Source organism: Microcebus murinus, chromosome 3, assembly GCF_040939455.1.
Source record: "Microcebus murinus isolate Inina chromosome 3, M.murinus_Inina_mat1.0, whole genome shotgun sequence".
Taxonomy (NCBI): Eukaryota; Metazoa; Chordata; class Mammalia; order Primates; family Cheirogaleidae; genus Microcebus; species Microcebus murinus.
In genome coordinates, this window is record NC_134106.1 from 31,760,882 (window position 1) to 31,778,490 (window position 17,609).

Consider the following 17,609-nt stretch of genomic DNA (forward strand, 5'->3'; position numbering starts at 1 on the left):
GCCCTCAAAAAACTTACACTCTAGGGAGAGAGAGTATGCACATAAAAACAAATACAGTAGTAAGTACCAAGTACCATAACAGGGACAAAAATAAAATTCTATGGAGATTCAAAGGAGGGAAGCAATTCCACCCAGATGAAGGAATCTCAGAGATGTTAAGATCTTCTTGGATCTTGTGTTTTAAAGACTATGATAGAGAAAGGGAAAGTGAAAAGGCTAGAATATTCTAGGCTAAAGAAAGAAGAGCATGAGTTAAGACCTACAACAGGAAGCCTTAGGGTACATATAGGGAAGAGAAAGATGTGTGGCTCAAAATAAACTGGTACATGTATTGTATGTTTTAGTTTCAGGGCCTTGAACAATATGTGAAGTAAGCATAAATTTCTAACTTAATGAAAATGTATGTTAACTTATAGAATGGCTGAATACAACTATCCTCTCAGTCAACATATAACACACTATTTAGCTCATAATAAAGTTGAACTATGAATTAATGTACCATTTAATCTGTTTTTTATATTAATTTTTATTTTAAGTGTAATATGTGTACATTCACAGAATATTGGGAAAACTCAAAATAAATATTCAATTACACTTAAAATTCTACTACATTACCTCATTTTTTCATATACCATCTCAGGAACATTTACTCAGGAAATTAACTATTCTTCTACAGCATGCTTTCTAATGGATGCATATTGTACCACTGTACCATACCAAAATGCATGTAACCAATTCTTTACCATTGGAAAATTAGGTCCTGAAATTTTTGTTATAAATGCTATGTTGAACATTCATAACTGTTTGCCCCTATCTGATTATTTTCTTACTATAAATTTCTGCAAATGGAATTTCTTGGTCAAAGGATAAAAACAGTTCAAAAAATTTTTATACATTTTGTCACATTGCCCTTCTATTCTAATTATATTCTGTCTAGCTGTGAATGAGGTCTGATCCCCTACTCATAATACTGAGTATATTGATTTTTGAAAAATCTTTGCCAAATTTAATTGGTGAGAAATGATACCTTGCTTAAAAAACCTGAATTTCTTTGATTAAGGGAAGATAAACATGTTTTCATAGGTGTATTTGTCATTTCCCCTCTCTTTTTTAATGATTTGCTTTTTCAGGTCCATGGGAATGTAAGCTCCCTAAGGCCAGCCTACTTTTTGTATGTTTTGTCACTGCTGTAGCCTTAGCACCCAGCCAGGTGCATAGTGTGCATTCATAACATTTTTTTTGAACAAATTATTTTTTTTAATTGTGTGTTAATCTTTTAAAAATTTATTTGTAAAATCTACACATACAGATATGAAATTTATCAATCCTGGCAAATAGTTTACCCAATTTTCCATTTTTTTTTTGTTGTTGTTGTTTTGTTGATGGTACTTTTTTGTCAAAGGGAATCTCTATTGAGATTTAGTGTTTGGCAGTTCAAGGTCCCTTTCTCTTCTTTTTAAAAAATTTCTTGATTTAGTCTAACTTTTTCAAGTTTCAAAAAAACCCCTTGGTACTCTGATTAGAATTTTGTGTGATAAATAAATAAACTGGAGAGGCAATATCTTTATAATAATGAATATGTTCATCCAGAAATAAATGTTCATTTAAATAAAATCCTTGGATAAGTTTTATAGTTGTCTTTATGTACAATCTGAACAATTCTTTTTACCTTTAATCCTAAAAATTTTTTGTTGCAGTTAATATTTGAAGGGGATCCCTCTCCACTAGATTTTCTAAGTGCTGATTGATAAAAAAGCTGTTAATTTTTTATGTAGTGGTACAGGGGTCACTATACTGAATTTCATTTGTTTTAATAACTCTTTAGGTGATTCTCTTAAATTTTGTAGGACAATAATACCATGCAAATAAGGACAATTATATCTGACTTCCAAAAGCTATTATTTTTGTTTTTCTTAGTACATTACATTGGCTAGAGCTCTCAGAACAGTGTTAAATTATAATGGTGACAATCAACATCTTTGTCTTGTTTCTTATTTTCATGGAAGTTCCTTTAGTGTTTTATTATTGAGTATAAAACTGACTGCTGATTTCAAGGGGGTTCCATGTGTGTGTTAAGAAACTATTCTTTTAAGCCTAGTTGCTAAGGTGTTTTCAATAAAATAATCTGAACAAGATGTTGAACTTATCAACATTTCACATTTTCAAGTTTTATCAATCATATATATGTATTTATCCTTTAACTTATTAGTGAATTATATGAATAAATTTCCTAATATCAAATCATGGTTTGTTCCTTAAATTCAGATAATCCAAACTTTAATTGAGCCTCAAAATGCATCATGATCTATATTTGCAGTAGATTTGTCTTCCTAATTCTTCTAGGTAAGTCTTTATCTTCCCTTTGGGTACATCCTGACACTGGAGAGGGACTGAATGTCATACACATTACAGCAGAAAAGGGACCTGTGGCTGGGTTTGAAATTGGCCACGGTTAATTCCACATATGATGAAACTGAAAACTGGCCATACACAGCTTCAGTTTCTAGATTACTTACCCATTTGGGTTTCTTTCCAGCTCATTTAAAAGTGTATGATCACAGTATTCAAAAACTAAATGCATTTTCCTTTTTCTCCTGAACACCTCAATGAGGTTCACAAGGTTTGGGTGTTTTAATTGCTGCAAAGGAATCAAAATACAAAGTTTAGTATCTGTTTCTAGTAACAGTTTCTCCCTTACAATGTTAAGAACACAAGACCTTGCTGTGTGCATCTCTTGGGGAGAATTTTATCATAGTTACTCATAATAGAAACTGCTCTTAGTAAAGAATCATAGAACCTTAAAGTTGGAAGCAATTTAAGAATTCACCTAATGTACCTATAATAGATGGTAACTAAACTGCTTGAATTTCTCTGGTGATAGCAAATAAAGTATATAACTTAAAATATAAGCACTAAAACAAAAAATACTTTATGCATTTTATGTAGACTCTAAATATCCAAGTCATAAATTAAAACTTTAAATTAAATAAAAAATTGAGGAAATAGAATTATTGCATAAAAGACTACAAAAATCACTAACACTCTCTTAGCTTACGTATTACCAAGGATTGAATGTAAACGTTAGCTGGATTTAAACGCAGTCTGGATTCTAGTGTTGGCTCTCAGGAATACTAGATCTCAACCTTCAGATCTGATTAAACTGCCTATTCTAGGGGTCCCTACAATTAGTCTGTGTTTTAAATGTATTCATTATGTTTTCAGCTCTGTTCTTTGATTCTGTTGTTTTCTCTTATGCTTAGATGTTTGATGTGTTCTATTCCCAGACAGAAGTATTTCACAAGACAGCCTCTGTTAAATATTGTAAACCAAAGGAAAAATGCTGATCAAGTAAGATAGTCTATCACTAGAGTAACTATATGATTTTCCAATATATCCAAACCAGGGTAATAAGTATAAGCTGGGACTATCTCAGACAAACCAGCACATTGTGGTCACCCTGCCTATAACTAGGGTGACCATATGATTTAGCATACATACCAGGACACTTTAGACAGGGGATGTGAACCAGATGGGACACTGGGACAAAAACTATAAAGCAGGACTGTCCCAGGCAAACCAGGTTATATGATCACTCTTATTCATAACTCATCTTCCCTGTTGTTTTCCCAGTATAGTAGACTAACCAACTTTCCAAATCCTGAACCATTCACACAAAAAAGATAGCTAAAGAGAGAGGGCACAGTATTTTGTACATAGTAGAAGCTCCATAAATATTTTGCAGGCCCAGTAGAGCATTTTAGGTACAGGAGTTTACATTGTATGCCTCTGCTTCAGTATCTACAAGCATGGCTTGATGAACAAAATATCACCCTACAACTGCATGCCTCCTGGTCAACAGTTAGAGAAAAGAAAATCCATTATACATTAAAAATATGCCCAGGCTGAGGAGAGAGGTGTGGAGTCTAGGTGTTCAAGATCTGCCTGGGAAGCAGCGAGAACCTGTCTCTTAAAAAAAAAAAAAGAAAAGAAATGCTAAGAGCACCAAACCAATTTGCTTTCTGGGTGCTCCACTGCCTACAAGAGCAGACAGGTGAGGAGTAGAGGAGATAGGTCATGCAGAAAGCCAGCTGCTTTGTGCTACTGCAAAACCACAGTCTGCACGTGAAGTAGAGCAAGGGATTCACAGGTGCTACCGTTCAAGGCAATGTCAAGGCTTAACCTGGTGAAATCTCCTGTCTTACTCAACAAGCCAGCAATTTATATCTTCTTTGCAAATGGAGTTAACTTAGCCCAGAAAAACAGCGACTTGCCTAAAGTAAAACAGGTAGTAAGGAGGGGAGGCAAGTTAAATGTAAATAACAGGAGTATATGGAGACAGTAAGGTCGCCTTATCATGGAAGGACCATGTTCATGACATGCATGCTGCAACACACCAAACATAGAAAAGATGTACATTCTGAGAACCATCACCAGAGACTGAGCTGAGTTGAAATCTGGCTACTTTTTTAACTTTAAATCTCATTCCAAAATTGGGGAACTTGCAATGCAGAGGTACTACCTGAGCATTAACTTTATTTGCAGACTTTGGAGGGAGAGACTGAGAGGTAAAACACCATTATTATTATTATTTTTTTTTAGAAAACAACACTGCCTGGTTCAGACCCAGCCTGCAGCTTCTTAGCCCATTGACGGGTGCCAGAGCTGCCCGGCTTACCAGCGCCCTCTGCTGGCTAAGAGGTAAGAGTATACTTTTTTTTTTTTTTTATCATAATGGAAGTGTTCTTACAAACAAAAATTATATTAATTAATTGATTTATTTTTAGAGACAGGATCTTGTTCTTTCACCCAGGCTGGAGCGCAGTGGCATGATCATAACTCACTGCAACCTTGAACTCCTGGCTCAGGAGATCCTCCAGCCTCAGCCTCCTAGAAATTCTAGGTTTAATTTTTCTGTCTTACATAGCCCATAGCCCTGTAGCTGGGACTACAGGCACATATGGCCAGCTAATTTTTTAGTATTTTGTAGAGATAGGGCTCTTGCTGTGTTGCTCAGGCTGGTCTTGAACTGCTGGGCTCAAGTGATCCTCCCACCTCAGCCTCCCAAAGTGTTGGGATTATAGGTGTGAGCCACCTTCCTGGCCTCAAATTATATTTTAAACAAAACACTAGAATGTATCATTTGAGGAAACCTGCTGCAAATAATATTGGAAAAGGAGAGATAATATGATAATTGTTAATGATAATTATCATCCCTCTATACAAACTGAATTTCTGGTTTTTTGGTAAAAAAGAGATCACATGGCAAAAGTGAAGTTCTGGTGTGTGTCCTTGAGGAAACCACACGGTCTCATTACTTAGTGTGTGGCCCAGGAACCAGCAGCTTCTGCATTAGCCGGGTGCTTGTTAGAAATGCAAAATCTCAGGCCCACCCCAGACTTCCAGACTCAGAATCTGCATTTCCACAAGACCCCCAGGGGATTTATGCACATTAACATTTGAGAAGTGCTGCCCCAGGCCTCAACTTCCTCTGCAATAATTGAGGGCACTGGATAAGAAGCATCTCTAAAGTCCCTGATCATTGTAAAAGTGTATGATTTTTAGGATAAGAAAAAATTTATATTGAGAATTTATGAATCTTACATGTTCAATCCTATCAGAGTAAAAACAATTATAACCAAAACCTTTATATAAAAAAAGTATACATCACTGGGTGTGGTGTGATATTCAATACATCTAGGATCCTGCCATGCTGTGCAGAAAGGGACCAATCAATGTCAGTGCTCCCGGGGCAATGGCAGTCCAGTGGGACCCCCTGTGTCAGGAGGTGCTCTTTTAGTTGCAGGTTGGTGGGGCAAAGTGTTTTGGTGGGGGGACGTCCAGAGGAGGGTCAGGGTTTGGTGGGGAGGGCTCGGAGGCAGTATAAACACTGAGGTGCGAGGACTTAGGACAGCGTGGATATTCATCAACCAGAATGCAAGCACTTCAGTATAACAATCTACAGCTGTACTTATATGTATCAGATAAACATCAGAGTGGCCAAAGTCCAAAGTGATGATCAACCTATTTCCCAAAGTTGCTGACACAAAGGAATTTAAGTCCAATGGGAAAATAACTTTGAGTATTCTTTATAATTTTAGCACACATATATTTCACCCGATACCATGATATTACAGATCTATATAGAAAGTTAACTTACCTTCAACATACGTATTTCTCTTAGTGCTATTTTCTTAACAACAGGATCATCTTCAGATTCCACAAACTTTTTAATAGCTACTACTTGTCCAGAGGTTTTGTTTCTGCATTTGAATACAACCCCGTAAGACCCTTCTCCAATCTTAGCTAATTTTTCATATTTTTCCATTATGGTTGAAGTAACTTAAATTATTATATTGATTGACTTGCAGTATAATGTCACACCTGGAAAATAAGATTGACTTACCTTAATCAAGTTATAAAAGACAATGTTTTCACAGTTTATATAAAACCCATTTGCCCAGGATGTTAAAGATTTATTTCCATTGATTAACTTGAAATTCGCTTAAAAACATTTGAACGTTATTGTGTTTGTTTAGTTTAGTCCTCTGCAGTCCTTCCAGCTATCACACAGGTTTCATATATTGTTTCAGACAATGGGTCTGTGTTGTCCTCAGTTGAATTAAAAGAATTTGCAGAAAGGAAACTTATCCAATCTATTGTTTTCATCAATCTCAAGTAAATAATTCAAATATGATGCTATAAAATCCAGCTGAAGGAGGATGTCATACTCTTGAATATGGTGTTTATATTTTCCCCTCTATCCCTTGGGAATACCACAAACACTAAGAGGTGTATAACAAGACATGATGCAAAGCGCCACACCTCCACCTGGTGGAGAGAAGAAAGAGAAACCATGGGCTGTTGAACAAAGCAGCCTTTAAAAACAATAACAAGATCCTGTTAGGGCTTCATTTATTGCTCTTAGCTTTTGTGGTATGGAGGAACGGATCCATGAATTCCTAGCCCGCAAAGAAAGTAATGATAAAGCATAGAAAAGGAGGTAGGTTTCTCTAATTCTTCATGAATGCTTTCAAATACATAATGATTTCTATAGAAATTCTAGGTTTAATTTTTGTCTTACATAGCCCATTCCTGAATTTTTTGGTACCTGAATTACATATCAAATGATGAATAAGGTCAACTTGTTAAAATAAATCAGTCTAGGAATGAAAAATATAAAAATTCTAATTAGTTTCAAAAATCCCACCCTACTTTACCCAGCAAAATTTTGTTAGTATAATCTAATAATAATAAGAGCACTTAATATTGTTCTATGCAAATTATATATAATCTGCACAAATATTCTATGAAGTAGGTGTTATTTTTATCCAATTATATAGATGAGAAAACTGATATGGAATTAAAACCCAGGCAGTCAGGTTCCAAAGAACACAATTTTAATCACTACACTACACCACCTCTCAGTTAATTCAAAACAATGCACAATTTAAAAGAACCACTTTATCCAGGTCTTGATATTAATAAAATAACAAGTGAAAGAGTTGACAATTTGTACAATTTACATTTTTTAACTTCACTAATATTTAGTCTTTTCCATAGCACCTATAAAAATTACAATAGGTAAAAGTGTTTACCTGGGTAAATGACCACTAACATTATTTTACAGTGCTTTTTTTTTTTTTTAGCAGATTCTAATTCCTCTCTTATTAGAGGGAGAAAACTCAAGCGTACACACTCAAGTAACACATGGAAAATACATCACAGATTATGTTTTGAAAACTCTATTATTTATACCATATTTTTTACCTGGGTATTATTAATATTATCTTACAGGTATTTAGATATAAGCATGCACATGTTTGCCTTTCTTTACTATAGGAATAGGTGGCTGGGAAGAGAATAGGAGAAATAAAGTTTGCTTTAGAATGTTATTGGTCTAAAACTTTATAGATTTATTAATTTAATCTACTTGGTAAGTACTACAGTTACTGGGGGAAACTACAAATGTGACAAAAAGCTTAATTATGAAATTTTAATCTATGCATTATTTTCTTATTTTCCTCTAGGTAGTTGATCTATTGATCTATACTTTTCCTTTTTCCCCAAAGGGTTCAAAAATGACTGATTTCTTAGACTAATATTTAGATCTCTCAGTGACATCAACCAAACTGCTAAATACAATGTAAATCTCTAGAAAATAGCACTTTATTTGGTAGCTTCTCAATATTATCTGTTTTCCAAAGATGTTCATAGAAGATGAATTTGAGTATGTAAGCAGGAATTAGACCAAGGCAGGAACTCCACATAGGAATTTACAGCTCTAATTCCAGTTTATTAGGACTCTACCAGAGTTTTTAAAAGCCGTAATTCCTAATCTCTTACCTGAGATCCAGACCAACTATCCAAATGTTTGATGAACAAATAAATTCATCTAAAAATTGCTACCTTCTAAACCAAATGCCTTTCTTCTTTCTTATCTTCTGTCCCTACCCAGAGTTCAGAAATGTGCTCCACATTACACCCAAATGGCTTGTCAAGGTACACATGGTGGGGGGGCTTTGAGGTGGCCAAGGATAATGACTGCTGCCTAAATCTAATCTCTTTATATATCTTCCACGAAGTGATACAAATCAACCAGAACAAATGAAATCACATAAACCCAATGCCTTCAACATAACAAGAAGACAGAGGAATCTACAAACTTAAGTAGAAAAGTGAAGCCCAGATTCTGGAAGAGATAACTCTTCAGTTCCCACTGTAATCCTTGGCCAAGAACAAAGACAAGAGTGGAGTGAGATCTAGAAAAACTGTAAGAAAGAGAGAAGAGGAAAAGAAGATCCTAAGGTAGACTTAAAATCACCTTCTCATAGAGAAAATATATCACAAATATAAAAATATGGAAAAAGTGTCCTGGTAGATTACTAATGACAGAGAAGGGACATGGGTATCAGTTAGTGTGGCACCACTCTTGGGGAATAGAAGGGTAAGCAGAAAGGGAACGGCACCTGTTGGAGACTGGACAGTGGGGGGGAAAAAGGAACAAGAGGAATAATTCTGGGCTCTTACAAGACAAAAGAGAACCCTGAATGGAGGGACATGTAAATCCTCCCATCAGTACTAAGGAACAAAAAACACCATCAATTAAAGAAACTGTACTTTGCTACAGCCGTAGAGAGGATTCTCTTGACCTAGGATAATTGTCGATTACTAACAGCTAAAACCTGCCCAAGAAATAAAAGAGAGGAAAGCAGTCTCCATACAAAGCTATCTTTTTAATTCCAGGATATTATAGGGGTATACACGTTTTGGTTACATGTTATGACTTTGCCACACAAAAACCATGATTTGAGGTGTATGTACCCTTTCCCCCTCACAATGCTAATTGAGTCCATTAGTTGTGAGTTTAGCCACCCCTAATCCCCCAATGCCCCCAAAATATTACTATTGTGTGAGCACTTTAGTGTTGTTGATCAGTTAGTGCCAATTTGATGGCAAGTATATGTGGTGCCTATTCTTCCGAGCAAGCCTAAGGAATATACTGAAAGAAAACAAAATTAAGAAAGGCAGAGGAAGAGGGAGTATAAAAAAAAAGAGAAAAATCACATTAATTTTCTAATCTAAAAGGTTCTAAGAAACTTGTGCAAACAGTGGCTTTAGGAATAAGGAAGGAAAGGAGAGATTTTGAAGACCAGGCCAGACCAGTTTGGGATCCTATAGGCTAAAAATCACAACCTGCTATGTTGTTGATCTTACTGTTTCCAATGAAAACAAATGTGAAATTATATTTAATAAAACTGATTAGGAAAATGGGCTATTAAATCATCCTGGTATGGCTGTTAAACATAATACTGACCAACGAATTTCAAAAGTACACACACCTACTTATAAACTTGTCTTGGGAACAACACACTCGGATTAATTAAAAGCATCCCCAGAAAACCAGAAGACCACATAATTTACATAATAGAAGGAACTAATTTTATTTAAATAGATCACATTTCAGGCGTGCAGATAACAGATCTGGAAGTTAGGCATAATTCACTTTATTTCCAGGACTCTAGACTCGAGCCTTCATTTAAGGACAGTCCCCCTTCTTGGCCACACGTGGGTCTCCGGGCGCGCAGTGCGCCCCTCGCTCCCTCCCGCGTCCCATCGCCGCCCCCCCCCCCCCCCCCCCGCCACCGGGCCTCACCTCCCTCCAGACCCTAGTGCTCCGCACTGGGTCGGCCGTGCGCTGGCGGGAGCCACCTGTCACCTCTAGCCCCTCGCCCCCACCTCTCTGTGCCTTCCCGGGGCCACTCCTGGTTCCCCATCAGGGAGCCTCCATCCGGACCCCACCTCTCCCTCCGTCACTGCCGCCCCGCCCCGCGCCGGCCCCGTCCCGCCCTCCCGCACCCTTCGCGGGATCCGCACTTACGGCACGGACGGGGGCGACGGGGGCGGAGGTGACGCAGTCTCCAGCAGGCCGGAGCACCCGGCAGCCGCGCGGGTCGCTCGCAGCGGGCAGCAGCGGGCCCAGCAACTCCGGCGCGAGCGGAACCGCCGCGGCGTCTCCCGGGCAACCGGACGCTCGGGCCGCTGGGGCAGGGCGGCTTCCGGAGCGGGTCCCCGGGCGCCCGCAGCGCGGCTCCACCACGCGGTGGCGCCCTCTGGGACCAGCCTGGAAACGTCCGGGTGTGGGCGCGGCCAGATGCGTGAAGGCGCTCAGGAAACGCTTAGCTGTAATCACCAAGTCCCGTTCCTGCCCGAGGCATCAAGAACACTAACATTAAGCGCGCGTAATAAATGTGAATACTGATTAATCCGATTCCCGGCCGGGGCAGAACCGTCAGTCTGCAAGATCCTGTCTAATGTCTTTATTCTTCAGTCTTGCCTTATTATCCAAACAGCTTTTCAGCAAACTTCTGTAGGCTTTTCTATGAAAAGCAGCTATAAATTCGGTGCTATTCATTGAGGCCATTTCAATAATTCAGCGAGCATCTGGGGCTCATTCAGAATCAGACACAGGTTTGACAGCCAGTGGGGAAGAAAGTCAAGCAAACAGTAATGTGATGAATGCTATATAGAGGTAAATGTATTAACCCTGGGAAAGAAAATTTTTATTTCCAGGATTAACTTAAAATACTAACTATATGCTATAAAGCACATAGGTACTATGTCTTAGCATCAAAGAAAGCTCCCCATCCTGGCCAAATTTAGGATGTTCACACTTCCCTTCTTCACTTACAGTTGACTTTCCTCCCATTTTCTCATTCATCTCTTAATTCTTCTCGATTTTCATTTGCTTAGAAATATTCTCAAACCTCTTAAGTTGAGCAAACAAAATCAAACCAGAAACCACTTTTATGCCCTTCCTCCTTCAAGACCAAACACACTTCTGTTCAACTCAAATCTACTCATAAACTCACATCTACCTATTTCTATGATTTCTGCCTTCCTCATGCGATAGAACATTTTCTCATTAAGTACACAAGTGATCACCATTAGCCCATTTTCATCTTTATGACCCTTAATCTGCAGTTTCTGAAACTGTTGACTCCTAGCTTTTCTCATGAAGAAGCTCTTCACAATCAGTCCCGTCTCTGTTCTCCAGCTTCATGCCCGATTGCTGTGTTCCATGCACCCTCAGCTCTGCTCATCACTATTCCGCAAACATGCAGTATTTTTGCACATGCTTTTGTCTAAGCCACAGCTTCCTACCCTACTTTCTTCCTACACGTGATAAACTCCTCTATGAACTACCTGGTTTACACATACTACACAGGGTTTTCTCTTTCCCAAAGCAGAATTAGGCACGTTTTGTACCTCTTTTTAATACTAAACGACTGTTTACCTTTATTCATCCAAGTGTGCTCCTTGGATGAATACTGGCCTGGGAATCATGCCTTTTCCATCTTTTCTCCAGTGCCAGGATAAACTGTAAATGATCAATACATGCTGTTAATACAACTGTCTTACAAAAGTAAAAAAAAAAATGTTTGTTACAAAGACTTTTCTTTTTTTGAGACAAGGTCTTGCTCTGTTGCTGGGGCTGGAGTAGAGTGGCGTCAGCCTAGCTCATAGCAACCTCAAACTCCTGGGCTCAAGTGATCCTTCTGAGTAGCTGGGACTACAGGCATGTAGTACTCCACGCCTGTCTTCCTGTCTCAAAAAAACAAAACAAAACAAAACAAAACAAAACACCAACCAAAACAAAATAAAAAACCACTTTGTATAAGAAAAATGCTTTTTGGCAAGACAGGAAAAGTATTAATAATTTGTCTTATAGCAAAGGGACAGTAAAAATCAGAATTTGAAATCCAACAGCTGGAAAAAAAAGTATCTAATTTCACAGGGAAAATGCTAGAGTGTATTTTAGTGGGCAGTGAATATACTGCATGTATTCTATCATGTAATAGTCTAGCAATGGTTAAAAGAATATACTTTGAACCAAGTGCCTAGGTTCAAATCTCAGCTCTATCACTTACCAGCTATAGTCTTGGGCAAGTTATTTAAGCTTTCTGTGCCTAAGTTACTTCATCTGTAAAATGGAGTTAACACCTAAGTCATTGGGTGTTCTAGGGTTTAAGTGGTATGTGTAGTCTGTAGAAAAGTACTGGACATGATATATGCATCGGGAACTTATTATAAATACCCTTTTGGTGTTTACCCATTATTTTTTATGGCACATACTTTCACCTATCAGTAATGGTGAAAGCTGATATAATCTGTCCTTTATATTCTGGTCTTTGCTGTAATCAGAGACACACTTGAAAGGTGAATGATGGCAACAACTATGTAAACAACTGATCACATTCTTCTCAAAAATGTCTATGCAATTAGCTAAGATAGTGTGAACTTTAATGAAGACCAAACAGATTGTTTCTAACATTTAAGGGAGTGACTTTCTTCCTTTTGAGTGTATAAAGATCCAGAAGTTCTTGGGTGGAGCCTTGAAATTTTCTTTTCTTTCTTGAGATTGGGTTTTAACTCTGTTGCCCTGACTAGAGTGTGGTGGTATCATCATAGCTCACAGCAACCTCAAACTCCTGGGCTCAAGTGATCTGCCTGCCTCAGCCTCCCCAGCAACTGGGACTACAGGCATGTGCCACCATTCCTGGCTAATTTTTTTCTATGTTTTAGTAGAGATGGGGTCTTGCCCTTTCCCAGGCTGGACTTGATCTCCTGCCTCAGCCTCCCTGAGTGCTGGGATTACAGGTGTTGAGCCCCCACAATCAGCCTGAAATATGCATATTTAACTCTCATCAAAGATAGTTCTAGGCCAGGCGCGGTGGCTTACGCCTGTAATCCTAGCACTCTGGGAGGCTGAGGCCAGCGGATTGCTCCAGGTCAGGAGTTTGAAACCAGCCTGAGCAAGAATGAGACCCCGTCTCTACTATAAATAGAAATAAATTAATTGGCCAACTAAAATATATAGAACAAATTAGCCGGGCATGGTGGCGCATGCCTGTAGTCCCAGCTACTCAGGAGGCTGAGGCAGAAAGATTGCTTGAGCCCAGGAGTTTGAGGTTGCTGTGAGCTAAGCTGATGCCATGGCACTCACACTAGCCTGGGCAACAAAGTGAGACTCTGTCTCAAAAAAAAAAAAAAAAGATGGTTCTGAGGCAGGTAATCCTTGGACATAACTTGGAAACACTGATTTAAATTTAATGCCCACCAGTGGTTCTCAGGCTGGGCTACAAATCAGAATCATTTATATAACTTCGTAAAAATATGTTATTGGACCTCACCCCAGAGTATGACTCCAGGGTTATTTCAAAAAAGCCCCTTGGTAATGCACAACCAGCTGGATATTTTATTTTTTGAAAATGAGTGCTTGACAGAAATGTGACAATTAACATTTTTGAGATATGACCCTTTATATAACTTTACAGGTCTTGGAAACTGGAAAAAAAAATAGTTGTCTAGAAAAAGAATTAACAACTAATATGAGCCAAGAACAGAATCTTAATTTTTTGAAAATCTTTTCCATGAGTCTGTTTTTCAGCAAACTGACCATAATGTTATACTGTATCAAGATGTGTTTTAAAATATAGTCATTAGTCATTAATGTTAAGATTGTATTTGGGAAAAGTGATAAATGAACACAATTGTTATGATTATTAGCATTTGTATGATTTTAGACATGGAAACTATTTTAGTCAAGGCAATTATTCAAGGCACTGGGACAGGACATGGCATAAGCAATAGTAGAAATAGTGCCTCTTGTCCCCAATCTAGTTCTTCCCACTTAATCTTCCCCTTCCTTACCTCAAGAACTGCATTTCCCAACACTTTCTCTTCCTTCCTCTGACCCAGGCATTGTCAATTTTTTTCCGTAAAGGGTCAAGACAGTAAACATTTTAGGCGTTTTGGAAACCACTCAACTCCAACACTGTAGCACAAAAGCAGTCACAGACAACATGCAAATGAATGCGGTGCTGTGTCTCAATAAAACTTTATTTATAAAAACAGGCAGCAGGTTGGACTGGGCTGAGGATTGTAGTTTGCTGACCCCTGCTCTAACCAAAAAACTATGAATGTTTAATGACTTTTCTGATCAGAAAGTTGAAAATTCTACAAAACATGCCCTTTTCTCAAATGGGGGAATAGTATTACTACGTCATGAAATTGAGATCAGATCAAATAAAAATCATGATTTGAGGGACCAGAACTGTGAACTTCATAATATAAATACAAAACAATTATATACAGTTCTCCCCTTAATATATTTTAGTGTTCTGTATACAGATTAAGCCAGATGACAAGCTACTATACAACAGCATGTTAAAAAACATGTTTATTTTACAATATGTACAATCAGGAACATATTTAAAACCATTATCAATTAAAATAAATGAAGACCATAAATCACAATTTAGTTTGTTCTTAGTGTATATACTCACATTAAAATATAAAGAACATATACCAAAAAGAGCCAAAAGTGTGCATTTTACTAAAACTTGGTATATACATATTCCATTGGAAAAAAGCAATCAAAAATGACTTAAAGCAAAACTAAGTTCCTGTGATGCGTAGTAACCATTATATTGTCTGTATGAGGTAGTAACTAAATTATTTTGGCCATGTGTTAATATCCTAAATCAAAAGGAATATGAAAAAGATCATAAAATAAGGTCAACAAAAGTAAAAATTCCACAAGAAATTTGAACCACTTCACTCTATGGAATGTTATAGTTCTTCAATGTGATTATATGAAATGTTTAGTGTGAACTCTTTAATGCTGCTAATTTATTCTTGTGCATACTGTAATTCAGACAACGACTGCAATGTTACATCACAGTACCGCTATTCTGTGATTCAAAATTTTTCAAAAGTATTGTTTTTAAGCACAGACAAGCAATCTTACAGGGTTCTGCTTAACTATGAAAAGACCAGTTACTACAACAGATGGTTAATTGTAGTTGGTTTGTTTCAGATAGAAAACAATCCAAATACATTTAAAAAAGATGTTGGGGAGCCAAATGCATATAGACAATGTCACAGCTTACTTTTGTGACTTAATACATCACATATCAATACTTTGTGCAAATATAAACACCAGTGTACTTGCATTAAAATTAAAAACAAGATTATAAAATGATTAAAGCCTCCATTACAATTTTAAAAGTTACAAGATTTATATTCATATTACTAAATTACATATAATAAAAATACAATAGTGTTAAATGTACTGTTTCATTGCCAGCATCCCATTTTGTAATATAACCACACCCAAGAATATACTAAAGAATTCTTAAAATATTAACCCCAATTGCATTTTCGTCAACATTTACATCTGTACAGATAAGACACTTACTTGTACATCTCATAAAAGTACATTATCTACATAAATTCTTAGTGTATGTCTTCAGCAATATGAAGTTTCACAGAAAAATACTGCCTATATGTACAAAGATTACATAACAATGAATTAAGCACTTGTGTGGTTCAATATGCTAAACATATCCATACCACTTAAAACAAAAAATTTCCCCATCTTGTCTCATGCCACAATAAATTACAAAGTAACTGAAGCCAGGTTACTGCAGCTTTTGTACAGCTTCAAGCATCCATTAATGTTGCAGCGGTAGTGTTCTTTCTTTCTATAGTTAACTGTCAAAGCACAAAATTCTCAGTAACTGTTTTCATGACCCGCCAGGATGTATAAATTGCTATTTGCTGTGGGGTTATCGGTTGGCCTACTTTCCAAAACCACGACCCTAAAAGTAATAAACAAAAAACATATAACAAAACAAAGTTATTTTTGAAAACTAACATTATCAAGAAAAACTTTCCATTGCTTTTTCACTATATGCCTCTATAAAGGCTGCTTATTTGATTTGTGGCCAAGATTCATTTGCTATTGCTATGATTACGGGGCCAGTTCTAGCTCTGGGAAGTAATTTTGCTGCCCACCACCTCCCACCTCTAAGCCAGTGTTCTTCTGAGTGTCATAGATGAGGAAAAACCTATATTAGAAATAATTTGGAGGAACTTAGTTCTTTTGGCAAATTCTAAAAATAATTTGCAGTTCAAGACTCAGAAGGTAAATTAGAATAGATCTCCAAAATCCTATTTGGCATTAAAAACAAGAAGTCCTGTTTGTCTGTATGGTATTTCTTCTTTCTTCTGCTGAAAATCAGACTTTTGATATTATGTTTAATGCAAACTAGTACTGACAGATATATAAATTCCTGTTACTCAGAAGATCAGGTACATTTGCAAATGCTTTATAGAGTACAAAATACAGTGTTCAACATATTATTGCAGAAATTCAATTCTCTTGAAAAAGAAACCAGTTTCATGCTGGACTTATAAAAATATCTAGTACTATGTATTTAATACAGCCCATTTTCATACCTGTCAGATCCAAGCAGCCTGAAAATTCTTGTGCTATCTGAAATTTCTTGTGTTACCTGTTCAGTTAAAATATAAATTAATTTCTGAAATTAAAGATACAAAATTTTACATGGGCATTTCATTATAACTCTACAGAAAAGAAACATAATTCCCTAATATGAAAGTACATCCCTGCATGATTATTTAAGTCAGCATGTAGATGCATCAATTTGTTAGTCTAAAAAAACTATGGCTAATTTTGAATTAATCACAAAATACAGGCAAAGGAAAATTACTTGTTAAATTATAGACTTCACAGGAAAAACTTAAAAGCAAGGCACTAAGTCCATTTTATTTATCAGAAACCTTTGTCATTTATGCTAACATTAATAGCAACATTACTGATAGCCATAAGCCACTTAGATATGGTTCTTTTACTTAAAAGGCTGTCATGTGGTACAATATGAAATGTTTAAAAGCCAGACATGATTTCAATTTTTTTTTTTGAGACAGAGTCTCACTTTGTTGCCCAGGCTAGAGTGAGTGCCATGGCGTCAGCCTAGCTCACAGCAACCTCACACTCCTGGGCTCAAGTAATCCTTCTGCCTCAGCCTCCCGAGTGGCTGGGACTACAGGCACGCACCACCATGCCCAGCTAATTTTTTCTATATATGTATTAGTTGGTCAATTAATTTCTTTCTATTTTTATAGTAGAGACAGGGTCTTGCTCTTGCTCAGGCTGGTTTTGAACTCAGACCTTGAGCAATCCACCCCCCTCGGCCTCCCAGAGAGCTAGGATCACAGGCATGAGCCACCGCGCGCCTGGC

At 37.2% G+C, this 17,609-nt stretch overlaps 2 protein-coding genes across 9 annotated transcripts in view; both read right to left on the reverse strand.

Moving 5' to 3' along the window:
• CDKL4 (cyclin dependent kinase like 4) overlaps positions 1 to 14,269 on the reverse strand; it is a 45,372-nt gene extending 31,103 nt beyond the window's left edge. Inside the window, exons 1-3 of one of the 2 annotated variants that reach the window (XM_020288600.2) lie at positions 11,795 to 14,269; positions 6,158 to 6,381; positions 2,517 to 2,638 (exon numbers count right to left, since the gene is read on the reverse strand). In XM_020288600.2, the coding sequence (XP_020144189.1) occupies positions 2,517 to 2,638; positions 6,158 to 6,325 (290 nt within the window). In that variant the 5' untranslated portion in view covers positions 6,326 to 6,381; positions 11,795 to 14,269. Of the gene's footprint in view, positions 1 to 2,516; positions 2,639 to 6,157; positions 6,382 to 10,378; positions 10,512 to 11,794 lie in introns of those variants that run through there. The other variant, XM_012788520.3, reaches the window with a different exon arrangement.
• Positions 14,270 to 14,370: 101 nt separating this feature from the next.
• MAP4K3 (mitogen-activated protein kinase kinase kinase kinase 3) overlaps positions 14,371 to 17,609 on the reverse strand; it is a 153,327-nt gene continuing 150,088 nt past the window's right edge. For all 7 annotated transcript variants that reach the window (XM_012788510.2, XM_012788507.2, XM_012788509.2 and 4 more), the window contains 2 exons: positions 16,804 to 16,859; positions 14,371 to 16,163 (listed from right to left, as the gene is read on the reverse strand). In XM_012788510.2, coding sequence (XP_012643964.1) covers positions 16,076 to 16,163; positions 16,804 to 16,859 — 144 coding nt within the window. In that variant the 3' untranslated portion in view covers positions 14,371 to 16,075. The remainder of the gene's footprint in view (positions 16,164 to 16,803; positions 16,860 to 17,609) is intronic.